We start from the raw sequence: 20959 nt of genomic DNA, 5'->3' as shown, positions 1-20959 counted from the left end.
TATTGTGTTCACTGCTGTAAAATAATTTCTTTTTAAATGTCTTAGTAAAAAATAAAACAACAACTTTTTTCCACATTTAACAAAATATATTCCATTTTAAGAGACATTTATAATATTTTGGAACAGTAAAAATGTCAGGCTACATATTAAAATAATCCATTTACTTCTGTCTTCATTAGCTTCAAAAACTGATTTCCTTACAACACATAAAAAACCCTCTACATATACCTTAGAAATGATATAACAAAATATTTTTGCTGTTTTATTACCGTGGCAAACCTCGAAACAGATTGTCCCATTGGTCCCATGCCTACCTTGTTGCCAGTCAAAATATAAAAAAATTCTTAGAGCAAGTAAAACTATTGTTTTGTTTCCACTTTAAGAAGAAATAAGTCACAATGAATAGATTTTCCTTTAAACAAGCTAAATTATCTGCTAGTATAAGTTAAATAATCAGATTTTTACTTTGAAATATAGATATTTAAACTAGAAAAAAAAATTCTAAGTAAGATTCTTTTTGCATAAATCATATAAATACAGCGCTTGCTGTTGCTTCCTGCTCAACTATAATTTAGACTCAACATTGCACATCTTTACGATATGATTATTTATTGTGGATGCGCACACTGCGATGCTAAAATGATATATTGTTAGGGCTGTGCGATGCCCTAACAATAACATGTATTATTTAATTTCCCTCACCAAGAGGAAATGCATGACTGCCATCTGTGTGTGAAAGTCTTACTAGCCAATTGAGTGAGCATAGTTTCGTTCTGCTCAATCAGAACTTTTCAATCTGCCTCTTATCAGCCATGTTAGTTTGCTGGGTGTCCTGTATTATAATTTTATTTATTTTATTTTTTTTTTGTATAATAAGCTACATTAATTTGAGTTGAACTTGTTTACAGAAAGGTAAGGTAATTTTATATGTGCTTACTGTTAGATCCAGAGAAAAATTAGTTGAATTTCTGAATATTTTAAAACAAATTTGATAAATGTTGGAGCAAGTGAATATCTTTTCAGTTCCCTTTTTAACTTTTTAAATACCACTCATTTTTGCAGTAAAAAGCTACAACACATATTATTGAGCTGAAGCTTGACTACTAAATTAAAATGAAAATGAAATTACAATCGCAATATCTGTCAAAAAAATTGCAAGTAGATATTTTCCCCAAATCTCAAAGCCCTAATTGTGCAGCCCTACTATGCTTTTTCATCTGCTGACCCGAAAACACACCAAAACAATCGCTAAACCTATTTAAAATCCATAATTTTGAGCATGTAATGTGTAGTTAAAAGTAAAAGTAGAACTGGACTAAAACATCTGACTTTTAGCTTTGATGACCCTCATGTTTATATTCGTCCTGCATGAAATCTCAACCTGCGAAAAAAGAACTGTATAAATAAATAAACCCTGACATGAATGTTTTAAACACTCAACTTGTACATACAGCACTGACTCAGGGGTCAAATGAAGGTCATAGAAACGTCCTCTCCTATTTTATAAGAATGAGCCAGGTGCAGCTTCTCTTCCTCCCAGACCACAGGACAACACACACACAAATACAGATCTGTATTAATACAGCACAATCTACAGCATAAAAAATGTCTCCATTAATAACGTGTTTTGCTTGTTAAACTCAAGCTGATGAGAAGGAGAAGAGCACTTCATCCAACAACGTCTCCAGACCTCTCAATCACAATATAAAATCTAATTATGCCACAACTGTCTCTCTTCCACTTTCCATAATATATTAAGTACACTCTTGGACTTGTCAGTTCTGGGAACACTGCTGACAAAACATGTTTCAGTAACAACGGTGTCATTTCCAGTTTACAAGAACCAACAAAAAAAAAAAAAACACTCCAGCAGAAATTTGAATAAACTGGCACAAAAATGACACCTGCCAAGACGGTTTTGCATAAAAGTGGAAAGCTGAACTCTGTTTCTGTGAATGATATAAAAAGTGCAAATATGTGGACTCAAACATATAACAATTGTAGAAATAGATGAGTTTAAAGGAGTCTTTCAACAATCATGCACTTATTTAAAAAGGTCCAGTCATAATAGCTGACAGATGACTGCAACTATTGAAATGTCACCTGTTTGCCAAAAAACATTATCTTGAAGTTTCTTGAAATGATATTTATTAACACACACACACACACACACACACACACACACACACACACACACACACACACACACAATATATATATATATATATATATATATATATATATATATATATATATATATATATATATATATATATATATATATTGTTTGGTATTTTGTATTTTTAAAAAGCAAGCGTTCACTAAAATTCGCCTAAGTTTTATCATGACAAGACTAACAAACTTAAACAAAACTGAAGCCCAGCAGAGAGCAAAAAGACAAGTTAACCAAAAGACTACCAACTTGTTTGTATAAAATCGTCAAAACAATAAAGTGTACAGAAAAAAAAACCCTTCATACAACATTTTTCACTATCGTAAACTTTACTACAGTACTTGGAGTCCGCGGACTTAACAACTGTTCATTTAAATCGGTTTTGAACTATCCCAAACTCATTTTGCTGTCTATGTAGTCAGCACGCTAGATTTTGAGACACAGCCAGTCCATCACAACTCCAGTGTTTTCAAGAAAGAAACATGACACAACTTAGTCAAACTATATGTGTGCACACTACTCTAACCGCATGGGTAAAAATACATGGCTAAACTCCTGTCACAAGTGTTTTCCAGGGCCCGTTCCCTGTTTTCCCGTGTCATGAGCTCTCGAAGGGAGCAGCTCAGCTCGTCCCCGACCGAAGAAAAGTAGTGGTTTGAAAGAGTGCGCGAGTGAGAGGGCGCATAACTGCGTTTTTAAAGCAATAAAAGTCGCCGTGCACACTTTAAGTCTCTTTAGATCAATATTGCACGAATTACACAAAACTTTTCCTACCTGCATGGGATCGGCGGCCATCTTGGTTCTGAACTCTTTTTGAATCAAACTCTGGGGAAGGGGAGGTGAGTCACTCCCAAAAAACAAGCCTGTTATGTTTCCGTCTCAAGCGACGAGCGCTTTATTTGGGGTGCGATCCATAACGTGGCCAGGAGACGGAGGGGGGCCCATGGCTGAGCTGGGGGTTTGTTGTAAATGCGGGGGTAAAAGACCCGGGCTGATAGCAGAGATCAGCGCGTTTGGGGGGAACGCAGAGCCGCGCTGCTAACATCTAAACAAGGGGAGGCACATCGACCCAAGTGCAGGTTTCTGTTCCCGCACCCAGTTCAGCCGCGGCCAGTCCAGCCTCGATCATGTGATCAATAACAGATCCACAAACACTGAAGCTTCAACACAACACACTCATTCTAGAAGGGCAACACGAGTATATTTTACTGGCGATATTTATAAATATAAGTGAAATATATATAATTTTTTTGTAATGCAAATTAATTTTATAGCAGTAACAAATTCTATGACATCATTGTTTGTGTACATTAAGCAAGTTTTTCCTTAATGACACATTGTAGGATTGGTTAGATTTATTTAATTATAGTAATCTAAATCAGAGAGGTTTATTATTTTAGATGCCAAGAGGAACCCCACAAATGTGATCGTCCTCCTTTCAGGGAGCCCCAGGCTAAAATATGAAAGGGGGTCTTTAAGGTTTCTTGTAAAAAATATTACAGATTGGGTACCACAAAATGGGCTGAGAAATTGGGTTAGCAATGAAAAGCAAAAAAAATCTATATTACCTGAATTTACTTTGATTACATAAAAAAAGTTATTCAGTAGTTTAATACCTTATCCACATAAGTCCTTACTGTTATTTACTCATTTGTTTACTTATTTGTTTCTACACTTTCTGGATTCTTTTGTATACCCAATGTAAAATTAGTAGTGATTGATCACATTCAAAATGAAGGTTTATTTCGACATAAATATATATATATATATATATATATATATATATATATATATATATATATATATATATATATATATATATATATATATATATATATTTGTGTGTGTGTGTGTGTGTGTACTGTGTATATTTTTATGTATATATAAATACACACATGCATACATATATTAGAGAATTTGTTTTATTTATATTTAGATAGAATATTGAAGATACAAATTTTATGTCACAAATTATATGTAAATTTAAATATCCATTTAACAAAATTGTTTTGCATGGTTTTGTTTCTATGTATCTAAATATACAGTTAAAGTCAGAATTATTAGCCCCCTACACATTTTTTCTTCTTTTTAAAATATTTTCCAAATGATGTTGAACAAAGCAAGGAAATTATCACAGCATGTCTGATAATATTTCTTCTTTTAGAGAAAGTCTTATTTGTTTCATTTCGGCCAGAATAAAATAACTTTTACATTTTTTAAACAGCATTTTAGGGACAAAATTATTAGCCCCTTTAAGCTATATTTTTTTTCGATAATCAATAGAACAAACCATCGTTATAAAATAACTTGCCTAATTCCCCTAACCTGCCTAATTAGCCTAATTAACCTAGTTAAGCCTTTAAATGTTACTTTAGGCTGTATAGAAGTGTCTTGAAAAATATCTAGTAAAATATTATTTACAGTCATCATGGCAAAGATACAATATATCAGTTATTATAGGTGAGTTATTAAAACTATTATGTTTAGAAATGTGTTGAGAAAAATCTTCTCTCCAATAAACGGATATTGGGGAAAAAATAAACAAGCAATCTAATAATTCAGGGGGGGCTAATAATTCTGACTTCAACTGTATATATATATATATATATATATATATATATATATATATATATATATATATATATATATATATATATATATATATATATATATATATATATATATATATATATATATATACACATAAACATATATACATAATATATATAAACATATATTATGTCAAATCAAACATTTAATTTGGATGTGATTAATCTTTGCCCGGCACTATTTATAATACTAACTTGTTTTCAGTTTTAGTGTTTATGTAATTTCTACTTATTTGGTAGTTTTAGTCTAAATTGTAATTATTTAAACCAAATGACCTAATCATAATTTAATGTTAACTAATTTACAATTATTAGATATGAGTCAGATTTTTGTTTTTTTTTCTTTAATGTTTATTCATGTTTACATAAATTACATTTACATAAAATCGATCATTTATTGTGTGTGTGTTATTCTTATTTACCCTTTAATAACAATATCTCTGATTCAAAAACATTCAGCCCCTGTATTTTGGTTTATAAGCCAAACCCAACAAGTTAATATAATGATAAATCCTTAAATAAATAAATCAATAACACTCAATGACAATCAATAAAACTCACGTCAAACATGCAGAAGCTTGAAAAAGAGGTTCATCAATCATTCATCTGCTGTGAGTCACTACAAAAGCATCCATATTATTCATTCAGCAAACATTAATAAAAGCATGCTGCCTATTTTCTTTCTAAATGTCTAGTCTATATACATAGTTATCATGCTAATTGTTATTGCTTTTATTTAAAAACTGCTCCTATCTTTCAAGAAATGCTTATTTATTCTTTGATGTCTGCATCAAGTTAATTACAAAAATATTTTTTTATACACAAAGTATTTTGCACATATTAAATGCAAATGTAATTTAATGTTCCAAATATTTTTTTTGTGTGAAAATAAAATGAAAAAATATGGGAAAAAAAACATTACATATATACACTATTATACCATATACTTTTTTTTCATGTTTTTTTTTTTAAAGAAAACTATTCTTTTCATCAAGACGACGTTTATTAACATTTATTAAATATATAAAAATTGTTACATTTTTAATAAAATCTTAAATAACTGCTTTCGTATTGTATGTAGTTTCAATGAAATTATTACTCCAGTCATTATTGCTTTTATTACTATTACCATGAATAATAATAATGAATTAGTTCATTCATTTTCTTTTCGCCTTAGTCCCTTTATTAATCCGGGGTCGCCACAGCAGAAGAAACCGCAAAATTATCCAGCACGTATGGCGCAGTAGGTAGTGCTGTCGCCTCACAGCAAGAAGGTCGCTGGTTCGAACCTCGGCTCAGTTGGCGTTTCTGTGTGGAGTTTGCATGTTCTCCCTGCCTTTGCGTGGGTTTCCTCCGGGTTCTCTGGTTTCCCCCACAGTCCAAAGACATGCGGTGCAGGTGAATTAGGTAAGCTAAATTGTCCGTAGTGAATGAGTGTGTGTGTGAGTGTGTGTTCGGATGTTTCCCAGAGATGGGTTGCGGCTGGAAGGGCATCCGCTGCGAAAAAACTTGCTGGATAAGTTGACGGTTCATTCCGCTGTGGCGACCCCGGATTATTAAAGGGACTAAGCCGACAAGAAAATGAAAGAATAATAAACTACTATTTTATAGTGCATTTTATGTCACAATTGTACAATGTTTACTGTAGTATTGATTAAATAAATGCAGCCTTGGTGAGCAGGAGAAGCTTATTTTAAAACATTTTAAAAAATTTACTGACCCCAAACATGTGTTGGCACCCTTCCATTGTAGAAAGAAAACTACAATGGTTACTAAAATAACTTGAAACTGAAAAAAAGTAATGATTAATCAAAAATGACTGAAAATAAACTATTTAAAATCAAATATTGCTTTCAATGCGTTTCAGCTAAAACAATAAAAAGGCAAACTAATGTGACTGGCCTGGACAAAATTGAAGGGTACCAACAAATATGATTACGTCTGTATAAATAAAATAAAACGATTAACTACTGACCTGCATTTATTAAAATATACAAAAGATTAAGTGATCATACTCAACTTAATTTTCTTGTACATTTTATATTATTAAAATTTTCTTGCTGACAAATGGGTAAAGTATAAATATATTTTAATCGAAATAAAAAATATATTTAATATTAATGCCATCAAACAATTCTTGTTTTAAATGTCGAACAAGTGTTTGCTAAATAAATATTGTTACACAGACTGTCATTCTAGTGGGATTAAAAAGAATCCCATACTTTTTTATGCACAGAATAAAAATTAATTCAATAGGACAAATTCTAATGTTTGAAAAAGATGGGAATAATACTTAAGGGGTGGATAATAAAGTAACAGAACTGCTCTCTGCCAACAGAGGGTGATATTCTCCATAAATTTAGTCTGTAAATATTTTAGAAACCATTTCAAATGTATGACAACGCATGACTGAAAAGTTTATTTCAGTAAAATATCTTTCTAATGCCTTTTTAAAAGATAATAAAGCAAACAATTCTTCATACACAACACGCTTCAAATATTTAGAGCAACCTTAAAACCCTGTTATCTTTAATGAAATAAATACAACAACAAAAATATCATCTGATGTGCTGCTTTTAAAGGATACAAATAGCTCTCTGGAAACTCTGGTTAACTGCAGTTATACTGTAATTGCAGACCAAGAAGATTACCAAAACATGTCACACATACATGTGTGTGTTTTTGCTGCCTGAAAGTAAAAGTACACAATTTTAAAACTAACAGACACCACGCATAAACTGCAGGTCCACAACATAAGGTCAGTCTGTGCAAAACAGATTCATAATTGATTATGATACGCAAGGATGCTCGCTGATATTGCTTTTCAGCTCCAATGGTTAACCTCATTTAAACCGCCAGATATTACCATATATGTCGGATTTCAATGATATCAGACCTTCACATAATGCTCTGTAGCTGACAAAGCAACTGCTGGGTTAAATAAGGTCTTGAATACGAAGATAGGTGCTCCAATAGTATCTCAAAAAAAATGAGCATCTCAGGATTTTTGTTGGGATATGTCATGCTCCCTGAGTGAATCCGAGTGTTCAGAAGCTGCAGATTTGTCCCGCTCACAGTACAGTTTTCCATTTGCGTAGTGAAAGCGGTCACCAGGTACAAGCTGGTTATGGCAGATGGAGCATACAAAACACTGCAAGACCAAAGGCAGAAATGAAAAAGCATAATAACTGGTAGTAAAAATGAACAAACTGTATTTAAATGGGTCCGTTTGTGAATTACCTTGACATGGAAAACATTGCCTTGTGCACGCATTACCATTTCATTTGCTGGGATGGAGGTACCGCAGGCCCTGCAGGCACCACTGTGGCCAAATAATCTATGGTGAAGATCATAATCACAAATATGCTTTTTAATAAGAGAGTCATTTGTGTTTTTTTCTCTTTAACTGTACAAACACAAGACAGCCTTTACTGTGTTTACACCTACTGCTGTCTATTGTTGACCACATTTTTAAAAAATTATTTTATTTGTGAATTTTATGGCAAATTACAGTAAAAAATTGAAAAACATTGTATTTTAAAAAGAATAGATAGTATCAACTTAAGTGCATACAATGAAATAAAAATAAATAAATAAAACTTGAACTTAGGAAAGAAAAAAATGATTCAATTTGCTGGAACAAGCACTTGGTCTACATTCAACAATAAAACATGATCCTGAATATATTTCCTAAATGGGTCCCAAATTTTCTTAACCTGATTAGATGAACCTTTAGACCAGGGGTGCCCAAACTCATTCCTGGAGGGCTGGTGTCCTGCAAAGTTGAGTTCCAACCCCATTCAGACACACCTGGGCTAGGTAATAAAGCACTTACTAGGCTTTCTAGAAACATCCTTGCAGGTGTGTTGAGGCAAGTTGGACACCGGCCCTGCAGGAGCCTGCAGTTTGGATACCCTTGCTCTAGACCAGGGGTGGGCAAACTCGTTCGTGGAGGGCCGGTGTCCTGCACATTTTAGCTCCAACACTAACTAAACACACCTGAACATGCTAATCAATGTCTTCAAGATCACTAGAAATCTATAAGCAGGTGTGTTTGATTAGAGTTGAAGCTAAACTCTGCAGGACACCGGCCCTCCAGAAACGAGTTTGCCCACCCCAACTCTAGACAGTCAAATTTTTTCCAACTTTAATAAGAAAACATCACGGATGCACTTTGTTGAGGTTGGAGGCTTCTGATCCTTCCACCTAAGCGATATTAGTCGTTTGGCCAGGAGCACAATAACAGCTATTCAGCGAAATCAGATTGAATCTATGTAAGATTATATGACATGGGAGTCTCAACAAGGGCAATCAGTGGGCAAGGAGATTGACCACATTTAAAGTCATTACTTGCTCACACAAAAGTCCTGCAAAATAAATACACAAATACATGCAAAAATATGACTTGAAAACATTTAAAATCATAAAAACGTTGTGTTTGACACAACTGATAAAATATTATGCCTAATATCTCCATAAAGTGAGAGCATATGCAAAAATGAAATGTCTGTCATACTTTGTTTTCATCCTCATGTTTTATACATGTCATTTTCCTCCACTGTATTTTTTTAGTTCATCCGATGAAAGACATTAGGCAGGAAATTTTAGTAACCACAATATTTTGAAATATATTATTGTGTTGCTGAGAAGAAAGTAAATCAGGTCTGGAATGACTTGAGTAAATGACTAGACATTTTTCATTTTTTGTAGCACACTAGCATTGTTTCTTACCTTATATTTTGTTTTATTACAATGACATAAAACAGTATTTGATCTATAAACAATGTTTTCTATTTTTTAAAACCCTTTCAGTCTTTGGGGTCTGTAGAAATGTTTGGAGATACAGATAAAATGTGTAAAAGGATTGACAAATAATTGAATATATAAAATTTAAAAAATAATAAAATAAATACAAATGTGAGATTGAAATAGTCAATTAAAATAATAAACTAGCACATACTATGACAAACAAATAAAAAATTTATGTTTTAAAAAATCTAATAATTATAATCACTAAAAATTATTTAAAAATCATAAAATAAATACATTCAATTGTTTTTTTTTTTTTTTTACAATTTGTAAACCATATGTAAATAATAAATTACTACAGCACCAAAATTAACAACAACTGTAATAATATATTTTGATAGAAAGTAAATATTTCCCATTTATAATATAATTATTTCACATTATAAAAGTTATACAGTAAACTAAATAGATGCCATTTCATTTTAGGATATAGGGCTATCCTATACAGGAATCCATGCCATCTAAGAAAGATTGAAAACCCCCCTGATCCAGTCCATTTGTTAGCTCGAGATATAAATGATGGTAAATCAACAAGGATTACAATAACAAAATAGAGCATCGGTCCTGTTCCTGACCTTAAATAGTCACTTTTGCAGAGGATCAAGCCACGCTTTGTGAAACACGATGAGCCAATTTCAGCCAGCTGGGCTTGGCAGCAGGAGCACTTGAGACAGTGGCAGTGCCAGTACCCATCCAAAGCAAACAGGAGGAAGCGGTCCGAAATCTTGCATCCACATCCAACACACCGCTTCCACGCCAGAGCCCCCATTCTGACATGAGCTGCTTGTGTATTGCATGCACTGTTTACCATATTAAATGGGTCACTACCTACAACAAAGCACATGTTGACTGAATATATGTTTCACTTATGGTTACTAAGAGAAACAAATTGTATATTCAGTAGAACAGACAATAAATATATGTAAGCACTATTTGACAGATACCAAACAATCTTGCTAAAGTAAACATGTTCACACTTCTAGTCTCATAGCTATCACACGCATGCGCACTTACCTGCTTCACACTTCCAGAGTCATAAATACAGTAAAGTTACGAATTATTATCGCTTTCAGTCTGACAGTCCACATAAAAGCAGACACCCGGAGTATATCTTGTCTTCAGGCAAATTGGCAGAAGTTATAAACACAGAAGAAAAAATAATTTGCCTACACTCAGACCGCATCTCGTTGACATGTCCTCATAAGCTCTGCGTAATGAAAGTTAACCGCTTACCGCTCCTGGTTCCAGGCTTCAATCTCCTTTAAACATCCGTAAAATGACGTCAGGCGAGCGTCAGCCAATCAACAGCAGTCACTTAAATTCTCGTCTTGAGGCACATGCACTATTGCCGATATCAGCATCTGAATTGGGGTCGTTTTCTCCAACTGTAAGTACTGTTTATTCTTTAACTGTACCTTAAATAACAATATCAACTTGTCAATGTGACTTGAGAAATGTATGTTTTAGGTTTTTAATGTACACGTCATTATACAAATATATATTGTCCTTAATATCTATGAAGGTTGAGAAATTGTATCTCCATTTCAAACTATTCAATTTCTTATTTTATGACTATTTGTGTACCTCATTTCACCAGTATATTATATTATATATTTAGAACAAACGTATTTTAAATATTATATATTTTTGAAAGGCGACGCAGTGGCGCAGTAGGTAGTGCTGTCACCTCACAGCAAGAAGGACGCTGGTTCGAGCCTCGGCTGGGTTAGTTAGCTTTTCTGTGTGGAGTTTGCATGTTCTCCCTACATTCACGTGGGTTTCCTCCTAGTGCTCCAGTTTCCCCCACAGTCCAAAGACATGCGGTACAGGTGATTTGGGTAGGCTAAATTGTTCGTAGTCTATGTGTATGGATGTTCCCAGAGAAGGGATGCAGCTGGAAGGGCTTCCGCTGTGTAAAAACATATGCTGGATAAGTTGGCGGTTCATTCTGCTGTGGCAACCCCAGAATAATAAAGGGACTAAGCCGAAAAGGAAATTAATGAATGAATATTTTAAAAATGGGAATTTTGAAATGGTCTAATATTTGACATTTAGAATACTATGACATCTTAATTTTGATGGGTGATTGGTTGGACGTGTATTGCTATATCTTATTATTATTTATATATTTTATATATATATATAATATAAATTTTTTTATATATATTATTTATATTATTATATATATTATTTATATTATTTATATATTTTATATATATATAATATTAAATTTTTAAAAAAGTTATGATAGGAACAGGTTAACAGTTAACATCTGAAGTAACTCTCTGGAAAGGTATCAGCTTTGACAATTTAAGCTAAATTGGTAATAGCTAGCTATTAATAGGTTAATATAATTTTATGAAATATAAAATTATTTACATTATTTTTTACATAAATGTAAAAAACTTAACATATACTTAGAACCAATGTTGGAGGTAACACATTACAAGTATGTGAGTTACGTAATGCAACAGACAGTGTTATGTGAAGTAACCAGTAAAGTAACGCATTACTTTTAAAAAATAAGTTATAATATTTTAGTTTCTTTTTAGAAATTGTAACGTGAGTAACTTTATTAGTTCATTAATGACCTTTTAAAAAAATTAATTGCTGAATTAAAATTAAAGTAGTAATTTGTTTATTATTTTGTACGCATTGAGGAAAAAGAAAATGGGACTGTTGTCTCAATGGACAGTGATATTACTTGAGATAAATAGTACAAAAGTAGTAAACACATTGCTTTAAACTTTCAATAATCTGTATATATGGCATGTATATCTCTGTGGGGTCAGGTCAGGGAGTTCTTGATAACGTCATAAAATATTTTATTTTATAGATAAATGAAGTTGTAGTTTATACAGTGTGTTGTTATTTGCAGAGCTTCTCTATTTAAAAAAATATATTAAAAAAAACAAGTTCTGAAAGAGATTAAGCCTCAGCCAGGTAATATAAAGTAACGCAAAAACTAACTCAAAAGTAATGTAATGCATTTCGTACCATAAAAAGTAACTAAGTAACACAACAGCTACTTTTTGGGGGAGTAACTCAATATTGTAATGCATTACTTTCAGAAGGAACTTTCCCCAAATCTGCTTAGAACAATATGCAAATGCAATTTTTTTCTAAATAGCAAAGTAAAAGTCTAAACTAAAAACAAGAAAAATAGAAAGCGACATGTCAAAAACCTTACCAGTAATCAAACAATTTTAAGTGACCATAACTTCATATGATGAATATAAATCATAATATTCATATATATACAGTTGAAGTCAGAATTATTAGCCCCCCTAAATTATTAGACCGCTTGTTTATTTTTTCCCCAATTTCTGTTTAACAGAGAGAAGATGTATGAAGAACACATTTCTAAACATAATAATTTTAATAATTCATTTCTAATAACTGATTGATTATATCTTTGCCATGATGGCTGTAAATAATATTTTACTAGATATTTTTCAAGACACTTCTATACAGCTTAAAGTGACATTTAAAGGCTTAACTGGGTTAATTAAGTCAACTAGGCAGGTTAGGGGAACTAGGCAAGTTATTGTATAAAAGTGGTTTGTTCTGTAGATTATCGAGAAAAAATATAGCTTAAAGGGGCTAATAATTTTGTCCCTAAAATGGTTCATAAAAAATTCAAAACTGCTTTTATTCTAGCCGAAATAAAACAAATAAGACTTTCTCCAGAAGAAAAAATATTATCAGATATTCTGTGAAAATGTCCCTGCTCTGTTAAACATCATTTGGAAAATATTTAAAAAAGAAAGAAAAAAAATCGAACGGGGCTAATAATTCTGACTCCAACTGTATATATATATATATATATATATATATATATATATATATATATATATATATTAAGTGTTATTATTTCGGTTTCAGTATTTCTTATGGAAGCAAAATGCTTCAATTTCATGGAATGACCCCACAATGGAGTCTTAATCACCCATATTAAAGACCTAATTACAACACACACACACAGCGTCACGGCCAAATCAGTATGAAAAGAAACTTTGACAGTGGTCTGATTGGGTGGTAATAGAAAATCAGCCGTGAGAAAAGGATCTTGGCTTTCTTATCATCCGTCTGTCATTTAGCTATGATTACCATCAGATTATATACAATCAAAGCAGTTTGGGTGAAAAGTGGCAGTCATGGGAGCCGGGTGAAACTGTTTATCTTGTCAAATGATCTTAATTCAAACCTGCACACACTTTAGATTTCAGAGATGGATGAGCTGAGAGGAAAAAAGCTTGTGTTTGTCGGCTTCTGTCACTCATTATGGTGTATTATGTCACTATTCAATGCCGAAAATTAGTCCCTGATGACATGACGGAGCCATGGGGACGGCGTCGTGATGATATATAGTGTGGTGTTTGCTTTGAGGAATTAAAAGCTTAACTCTGTGTTTAGTTGTATTTTGAGCCTGCATACATCTGCAGTCAAGCTCTGATGTGTAAAAAATACACAACCCTATAAAACAAAAGTCCTGGTTAAAACATGGCAGATGTATCGTTATTGTCAAATGTAAGTGACAATTTTTCACAGAATGTCTCACTAATGTATATGCCTCCCATTTGGTTCCCGTTAGGAAACCAAAAAAGGACATTCTGGAAATGTTAGATTTTTTTTTTTTTGGTAACCAAAAACGAACTTTCCCAGAGTACTGCAGGTATGCTGTGTGATATGACAAAAATGCAATCTTGATAATTATCTTCCATATTGAACGATAACTATATGTATTTCAATGTAAGTTGTTATTGCTTCCAGATTTAAGAGTACCTCCACAATTAGAGGGTTCCTTAAATGACAACATATTTTTTGGCCAATACATTTTCAGTGGCTGAAAATTTCTACTACCAACACACTTTTAAATTCCCAATGTTGCACATTTCTGCTGTGTGATTGGCTCTTTGAACAATATAGAGAAAAAAGTCCAGAGCTTATCAATGTTATTGAAATAATATCGCAGATCAATATAATATAGTTTATTGGCCCAGCCCAAACTGCAGGGATTTTTTTGTATTTACATAAAAGGAAAAGCTCAACAAAAATGTATTATACTGTGGTCGAGAGAGCTAAATGTGCTGCAGTTAAAGAAAACACATGAAATTACAAAAAACACCAGCAAATAATAAAACGATTACATCAATTTGACAGCACACGTGTTGCAAATTGGTCACAACACAAACAACTGAAGAAATGCACAGCAAATTGGTCACAACACAAACAACAGGAGACATGCGCAGCAAATTGGTCACGACATTTGCAAATATCCATGTAACACAATGGAAATTTTTCAAAGGGGACCCAAAACCATGAGGGACCCTGTTGAGATATGGATGTGTTATTATGCCATGACTGTTGCTCAGTGAAGTGATTGGTGGTCTTTAAAAGGTGAGTTGTTTTTCATTTATTTTAATATCCTGATTACACATAATAACACATCCATATCTCAGCAGGGTCTGTCATGGTTTTAAGTCCCCTTGAAACATTTCCGTTGTGTTACGTGGATATTTGCAAGTGTCGTGACTAATTGCAGCGCGTTTCTTCAGTTGTTTGTGTTGTGACCAATTTGCAACACTTGTGCTATCAAATTGATGGAGATCGTTAATTTGCTGGTGTTTTTTGTAATTGTTAAACTCTCTACCTACCTACTCTGCCTACCGTAGTATTCACTATATTTCTTACTCTCGATTAATTTTAAACTTTATGATTTTTTTTTAAAACACAAAACAAGGTTTTCTGAAGAATAGTTGGAAAAAACAACCATTGACATCTATAGAACAAATATATATATATATATATATATATATATATATATACATTTATATATTATTGAAGTCAAAAACTATTTGTTTTCAACATTCTTCAATTCTGTTTAAACGAAGAGAGAAACTCAAACAGTTTTGAAGAAAGCAATGAAGTAAAAGTAGAGTTCTAGATAAGTTCTGTCATCATTGAAGTAAAAATGATGACAATTAAAATGTTTGGATGTACTACTCCTTTATACAAAATGTAAAAGGGTGGTGAAAGAGCAAATGGTAATCAATGCACTAAAACTAGTTTATTATACTTTTGCTATAATAAACCATGGTTCATTTCCCATAAGGGAGCTCTTAATTTACCCATTGTTAAATATTTATTTCAGGTTTTTATAAAGTGACGTCACACTGTAAATTCTTAAAAAACCAAGCTTTATGTCCACATTTCTTATTTCTCATTCACGTTCATGTTCATTTTTTCATTTGCATTTTGCTGTGTTAATGTCATGGATTGGACTATAGGGTTGCACAACATATCGTTTCAGCATCAATAATGCAATGTGTGCATGGGCAATAGTCACATGGCAAAGATATGCAATTAGGTTGACTTTGCAGTGTATTTTTTACATTTATACAAAACCACAATGCATGTGCTGTTTATTTCACTTTTATCTTTGCTTTGTTGCATTTATCTATGCTTGTAGTTTGTTTATTAAATGTTATACATGATTCACTTCCTTACAGAATCATCCCAGTCCATCAAAATCAAAGCATTTAGTAACTAGTTAACTTTGCTTATTAGCATGAATGGTTTTGAGATATTGGCTGATTAACCACCTAGGGCTTGAGTGTCTACAAGGAGACCAGGGCCGTAGGCAGCCTGGTAAAAGATGGTTCTTTTTTTTTTTCTCAAAAAGTGGACCTTTTTCCAGTGCTTTGCCTTATGTACTGTTTAATTATGAGGTTTAAATGCTGCATTTTAGTGACATTTTAAGCACTATTTTTAGCTGGATTAGCTTGCCAGATGGTCATCACAATCACACTTTTTGAGGTACCAAAAACATTTGCTAAATATGAAGAATAAAGAAATATGAAAAAAATTACCTATTTTAAATACAAATTTATTACATCATATCTTATTAGAATTTTGCTCGTCTCTTTGGTAAAAATAAAGTACATTTTAAAAGTTCATGGGTAACACAAATAGCCTAATTAGTCTATTTACTAAAATAAGCTTAAATATGGGTGGCTTTTGGTGCTTTAAACCTTTTTATTGGTATTTTTTTCTTTCAAGAATAAGGTCCAGGATTCAGAATAAAAGTTGGCCTACTTGTAGTGAAAGAGGACTTCACTTTCGTCAGATTGTATGTTTTCTTGCACAGCTGCATGTTGGACTCATGAAAAATAATTGTTTGCATTCATAGGAAGCTTTCTTTGATGGGTTATTTTCAACATGATGGCATAGCAGTCAAAGTATGACAAATGAGCTCATGTATGGGACATATTCTGGACCTTTTATTAGAGGGGGTGGGTCTTTCTAACCTCCCGAACCCCTATGAGTTTATTCAGCCCTATTGTTGGTTTTGCCTGTGTAGATTTCCTGTAAACGAGACCACCGACCCCCTCCATCTCCTGGATCATTATGTTTATGTAATGAGGTCACAGTCGTTGATCTAATGGCACAGCACAAAGTTTAAAACGTGTGTGTGGGGGGGAGATGTAATGGAAAATAAGTCATTTTCTCCCCAGCTCCATTACTTTAATTGTTTACTGAGCAGAAGCATGTTGTGCTGTTTCATGTAAAGAGCAGATGACTCACATTAATAAAAGAGCAGGAGCTGTCTAAACAGACAGTCAGATAAACATCAGATCCAAGCACAGATTACACAGAAGCTTCATTATTAAGGGCTGAAGATTTTCATCAGCGCCTTATAATTTAATCAGCTAGAGATTGAACTATGATGTAAATTTATATCAAAAATTATAGTATATATTTATACACAGTAAAAAACACATTTTAAATACATTTACTTAAATATACCTTCAACAAATATGATAAATGTATAAATGTATATATATATATATATATATATATATATATATATATATATATATATATATATATATATATATATATATATATATATAGTTGAATTCAGAATTTTTAGCCCCCCTGAATTATTAGGCCGCTTGTTTATTTTTTCCCCAAATTCTGATGAATAAAGAGAAGGTTTTTTCAACACTTTTCTAAACATAATAGTTTTAATAACTATTTAAATAATAGATTTAATTTATCTTTGCCATCATGGCAGTAAATAATATTTTACTAGATATTTTTCAAGACACTTTAATACAGCTTAAAGTGACATTTAAAGGCTTAACTGGGTTAATTAGGGTAACTAGGCAAGTTAGGGTAATTAGGCAAGTTATTGTATAATGATGGTTTGTTCTGTAGATTATTGAGAAAAAAAATTAGCTTAAAGGGGCTAATAATGTTTTCCCTAAAATGGTGTTTAAAAAATTGAAAACTGCTTTTATTCTATCTGAAAAACAAAAACTAAGACTCTTTCCAGAAGAAAAAATATTATCAGACATACTGTGAAAATTCCCTTGCTCTGTTAAACATCATTTGGAAAGTATTTAAAAAAGAAGAAAAAAAATTGAAGGGGGCTAATAATTCTGTATATATAATATATATACACACACACACACGCACGCACGCACGCACGCACACACACACACACACACACACACAAAATATTTTAATATTTCCCAAATGATGTTTAACAGAGCAAGGACATTTTCACAGAATGTCTGATAATATTTTTTCTTCTGAAGAAAGTCTTATTTGTTTTATTTCGGCTACAATAAAAGCAGTTTTTAGTTTTGTAAAAAACTTTTTAAGATTGAAATGATCAGCCCCTTTAAGCATTTTTTATGATAATCTACAGAACAAATCATCGTTATACAATATCTTACCTAATTACCCTAACCTGCCGAGTCAACCTAATAACCTAGTTAAGATTTTAAATGTCACTTTAAGCTGTATAGAAGTGTCTTCACACACACACACACACACACACACACACACACACACACACACACACACACACACACACACACACACACACACACACACACACACACACACACACACACACACACACACACACACACACACACACACACAATTTAAAAGCACATACAATTTATTTTTTATTTGTAATTTATGTGTGTCTGTGACCCTGGACCACAAAAATGATATATAATCTCAACATGATACATCGTATTGTATTGTATAGTCAAAGTTATCGATTTTTATTTTATACCAAAAAACATTAGAATATGAGGTAAACATCATGTTCTATAAAGACATTCAGAACATTTACTACCACAAATATATAAAAACTCAACTTTTGATTAGAAATTTGCTTTGATTAGAGATTAGAAATTAAATTTTTTTCAAAGTTTCAACATTGTGAAATAAATTAGGAAAAAAACTTACAGCAACTTAAATATAAAAATAGTTAAATATAGTTATCTTTGGCCTGCAGTTATCATTGATATTTGGTTTTTGGCCCTTCATACAAAAAAGTTTGAGCATCCCTGATTTACATCATGGTATTTCGGCCAAATATTGCAATAACAAACCATACATCAACAGAAAGCACATTTATTCAGCTTTTAGATGTATAATGTGGTATTAAGATAAGAGAAAATTAAATATTAATAATAAATAAAACACATTGCCAAACCTAGGTGAAAAAACATCACAGCTATATTTGTAAAGCTGCAAATACACTGTAAAACCTAAAACGTTAAGGTAACTTAAACTGCTTGAGGAAATCCATTGCAACAAGTTCAAAAACTTATCCTAATGAGTACTGCATGAACTTAATATATTTGAATAAATGAAGCAATTTGAGCACAGTAAAACCTGATAAATGAAGAGAACTCAAACCAACCGAGTACTGTAAAACCCAATAAGGCAACTCAAATCATTTGAGGAAACCGATTGCAACAAACCATTTGAGTAAAAAAAAAAAATCTATACGAGTACTGTGAACTTACTCCATTTAAGCAACCCATTACCTTCAACATGGAGTTCAAAACTCTTTTCAAATGAGTAGAATTAACTTTCAGTCAATTTTGAGTTAACTACACTCATTTGGTAAAGTTGACTGTTTTATAGTAGCTCTATTTTTATATCTCAAATCTATTTTTAAAGTGCAGTTCTTCAAAATATTTTTATTAAACTAATGAATACTTCAGATTTCTATCCGCTTATATTATAAGGTTGTAAATGTATTTTATTGACCCTGAAATACATGTTAAAATACCTTCAGAAATATATTTTAAATACATGAAGGCTGAAACGAATTAATCAATTATATATTTTAATGAGCCTCACTTTTACAAAATATATTTAATCCAGAGGAAAAAAAACATTACCATATAGGATAGCTGGCTATTTTGACGAACCAATTTCCCCCTAATTAATGTATCCTTTCCCTATTGACTAAAGCCAACAATTATGATGTTCATTAAAAATGAAGGGAAGCTCGACTGTCGATCAAACACAGAAAGGGATTGTTTGAAAGGGCCCTTTATTTGTTGCTTTGACAGCTCAATCACCCATCTAATCTAACCGGGGGGAGGTAAAAAAAACGCTGACAATGACCGTCAGGGGCTACAGACAGCCCTTCATTTGAGTGCTAATTAGAAAAATTATATCTCTGAAAGGCAGCCTGGTATCTGTTCCCAGCGTGTTGAAGAGAGACAAGCTGAAGAGACGACAATGAGTTAATAGAAAAATTAATTATTTACACTATTATCTAGGCCATGCCATTGAAAGAACGACTCAGTAAAGCTTTAATTGTGCCGCTGATTACATTTCCACATCGAGATGGACTCAAAAGCATATCGCCCGCTGATGTTCATTAAGTGGATGCGCTCTCATCTGATGTTTTTCTCTTAATATAGCGTAGTGTTGGGGGTGAAAGGTTAAAGACCAAAGGGCTACATTCTGCTATTCTATAGGTACAAGTTTATCATGGTTGTTTTTACCCTCACAAATATACCATGCAAAAACTTTAAGGTAATGAGAGCATTTTTAGTTTTACAAAGCAAAGAAAGAGTACAAACATAACTATTTTAGGTTTCGTCAGTTAGGTGGCTATTTCGTACGAATTCATAAGAGTTCAATGGGGTATATGCCCACAGACTTTTAATTTCAGTCAGCCAGCCCCAGGGCTTCTGGTCGATCATCATCATATACAAAATTGTCACGTTTAAGATCTGATTTATTTATAAACAGCAATCATCACTGCCTCATTGAGATACGATATAAAGTGGGTATCAGACCAAAGAAGAAGCACTGCATTAAATGATATTTTCCATGTCATGTCATTAAAATATGGAAGTTTATTTTACCCCAGTATTTTCAATGGAGTTTCTGCTGATGATAGCACCTGCATTTAAACAGTCTTTCATCTCTTTTTACGCTTTAACAGCCAAATTGATGTTTAAGTCTATTTAACTGATTATATGTGAATTACATTACAACATCGATGCTGTAAAAGGAACCTTATGAAATTGAA

The 20959-nt window shown here is 32.4% G+C and overlaps 2 protein-coding genes across 3 annotated transcripts in view; both read right to left on the bottom strand.

Annotated features, from left to right (window-relative positions):
- The window catches only part of pkn2a (protein kinase N2a), a 62292-nt gene extending 59044 nt beyond the window's left edge, over nucleotides 1-3248 (bottom strand). For both annotated transcript variants that reach the window (XR_012391544.1, XM_695612.11), the window contains exon 1: nucleotides 2948-3248. Coding sequence is in view for 1 of the 2 variants with exons in the window: in XM_695612.11 (XP_700704.3) it covers nucleotides 2948-2968 (21 nt within the window). In the remaining variant the exon portion in view is untranslated. The remainder of the gene's footprint in view (nucleotides 1-2947) is intronic.
- A 3938-nt stretch (nucleotides 3249-7186) lies between these two features.
- Nucleotides 7187-10521, bottom strand: zgc:56628. The gene is given in 3 exon segments (NM_200272.1): nucleotides 7187-7933; nucleotides 8023-8119; nucleotides 10167-10521. Coding segments are annotated over 3 exon segments (519 nt in total). The 5' UTR covers nucleotides 10436-10521; the 3' UTR covers nucleotides 7187-7780.
- Nucleotides 10522-20959: the final 10438 nt, after the last annotated feature.

The sequence above is a fragment of the Danio rerio genome, chromosome 2, assembly GCF_049306965.1.
Source record: "Danio rerio strain Tuebingen ecotype United States chromosome 2, GRCz12tu, whole genome shotgun sequence".
In the NCBI taxonomy this organism is placed as follows: Eukaryota; Metazoa; Chordata; class Actinopteri; order Cypriniformes; family Danionidae; genus Danio; species Danio rerio.
The sequence above is the reverse complement of the archived record's forward strand: the minus strand, read 5'-3'. Positions and strand labels throughout refer to the sequence as shown.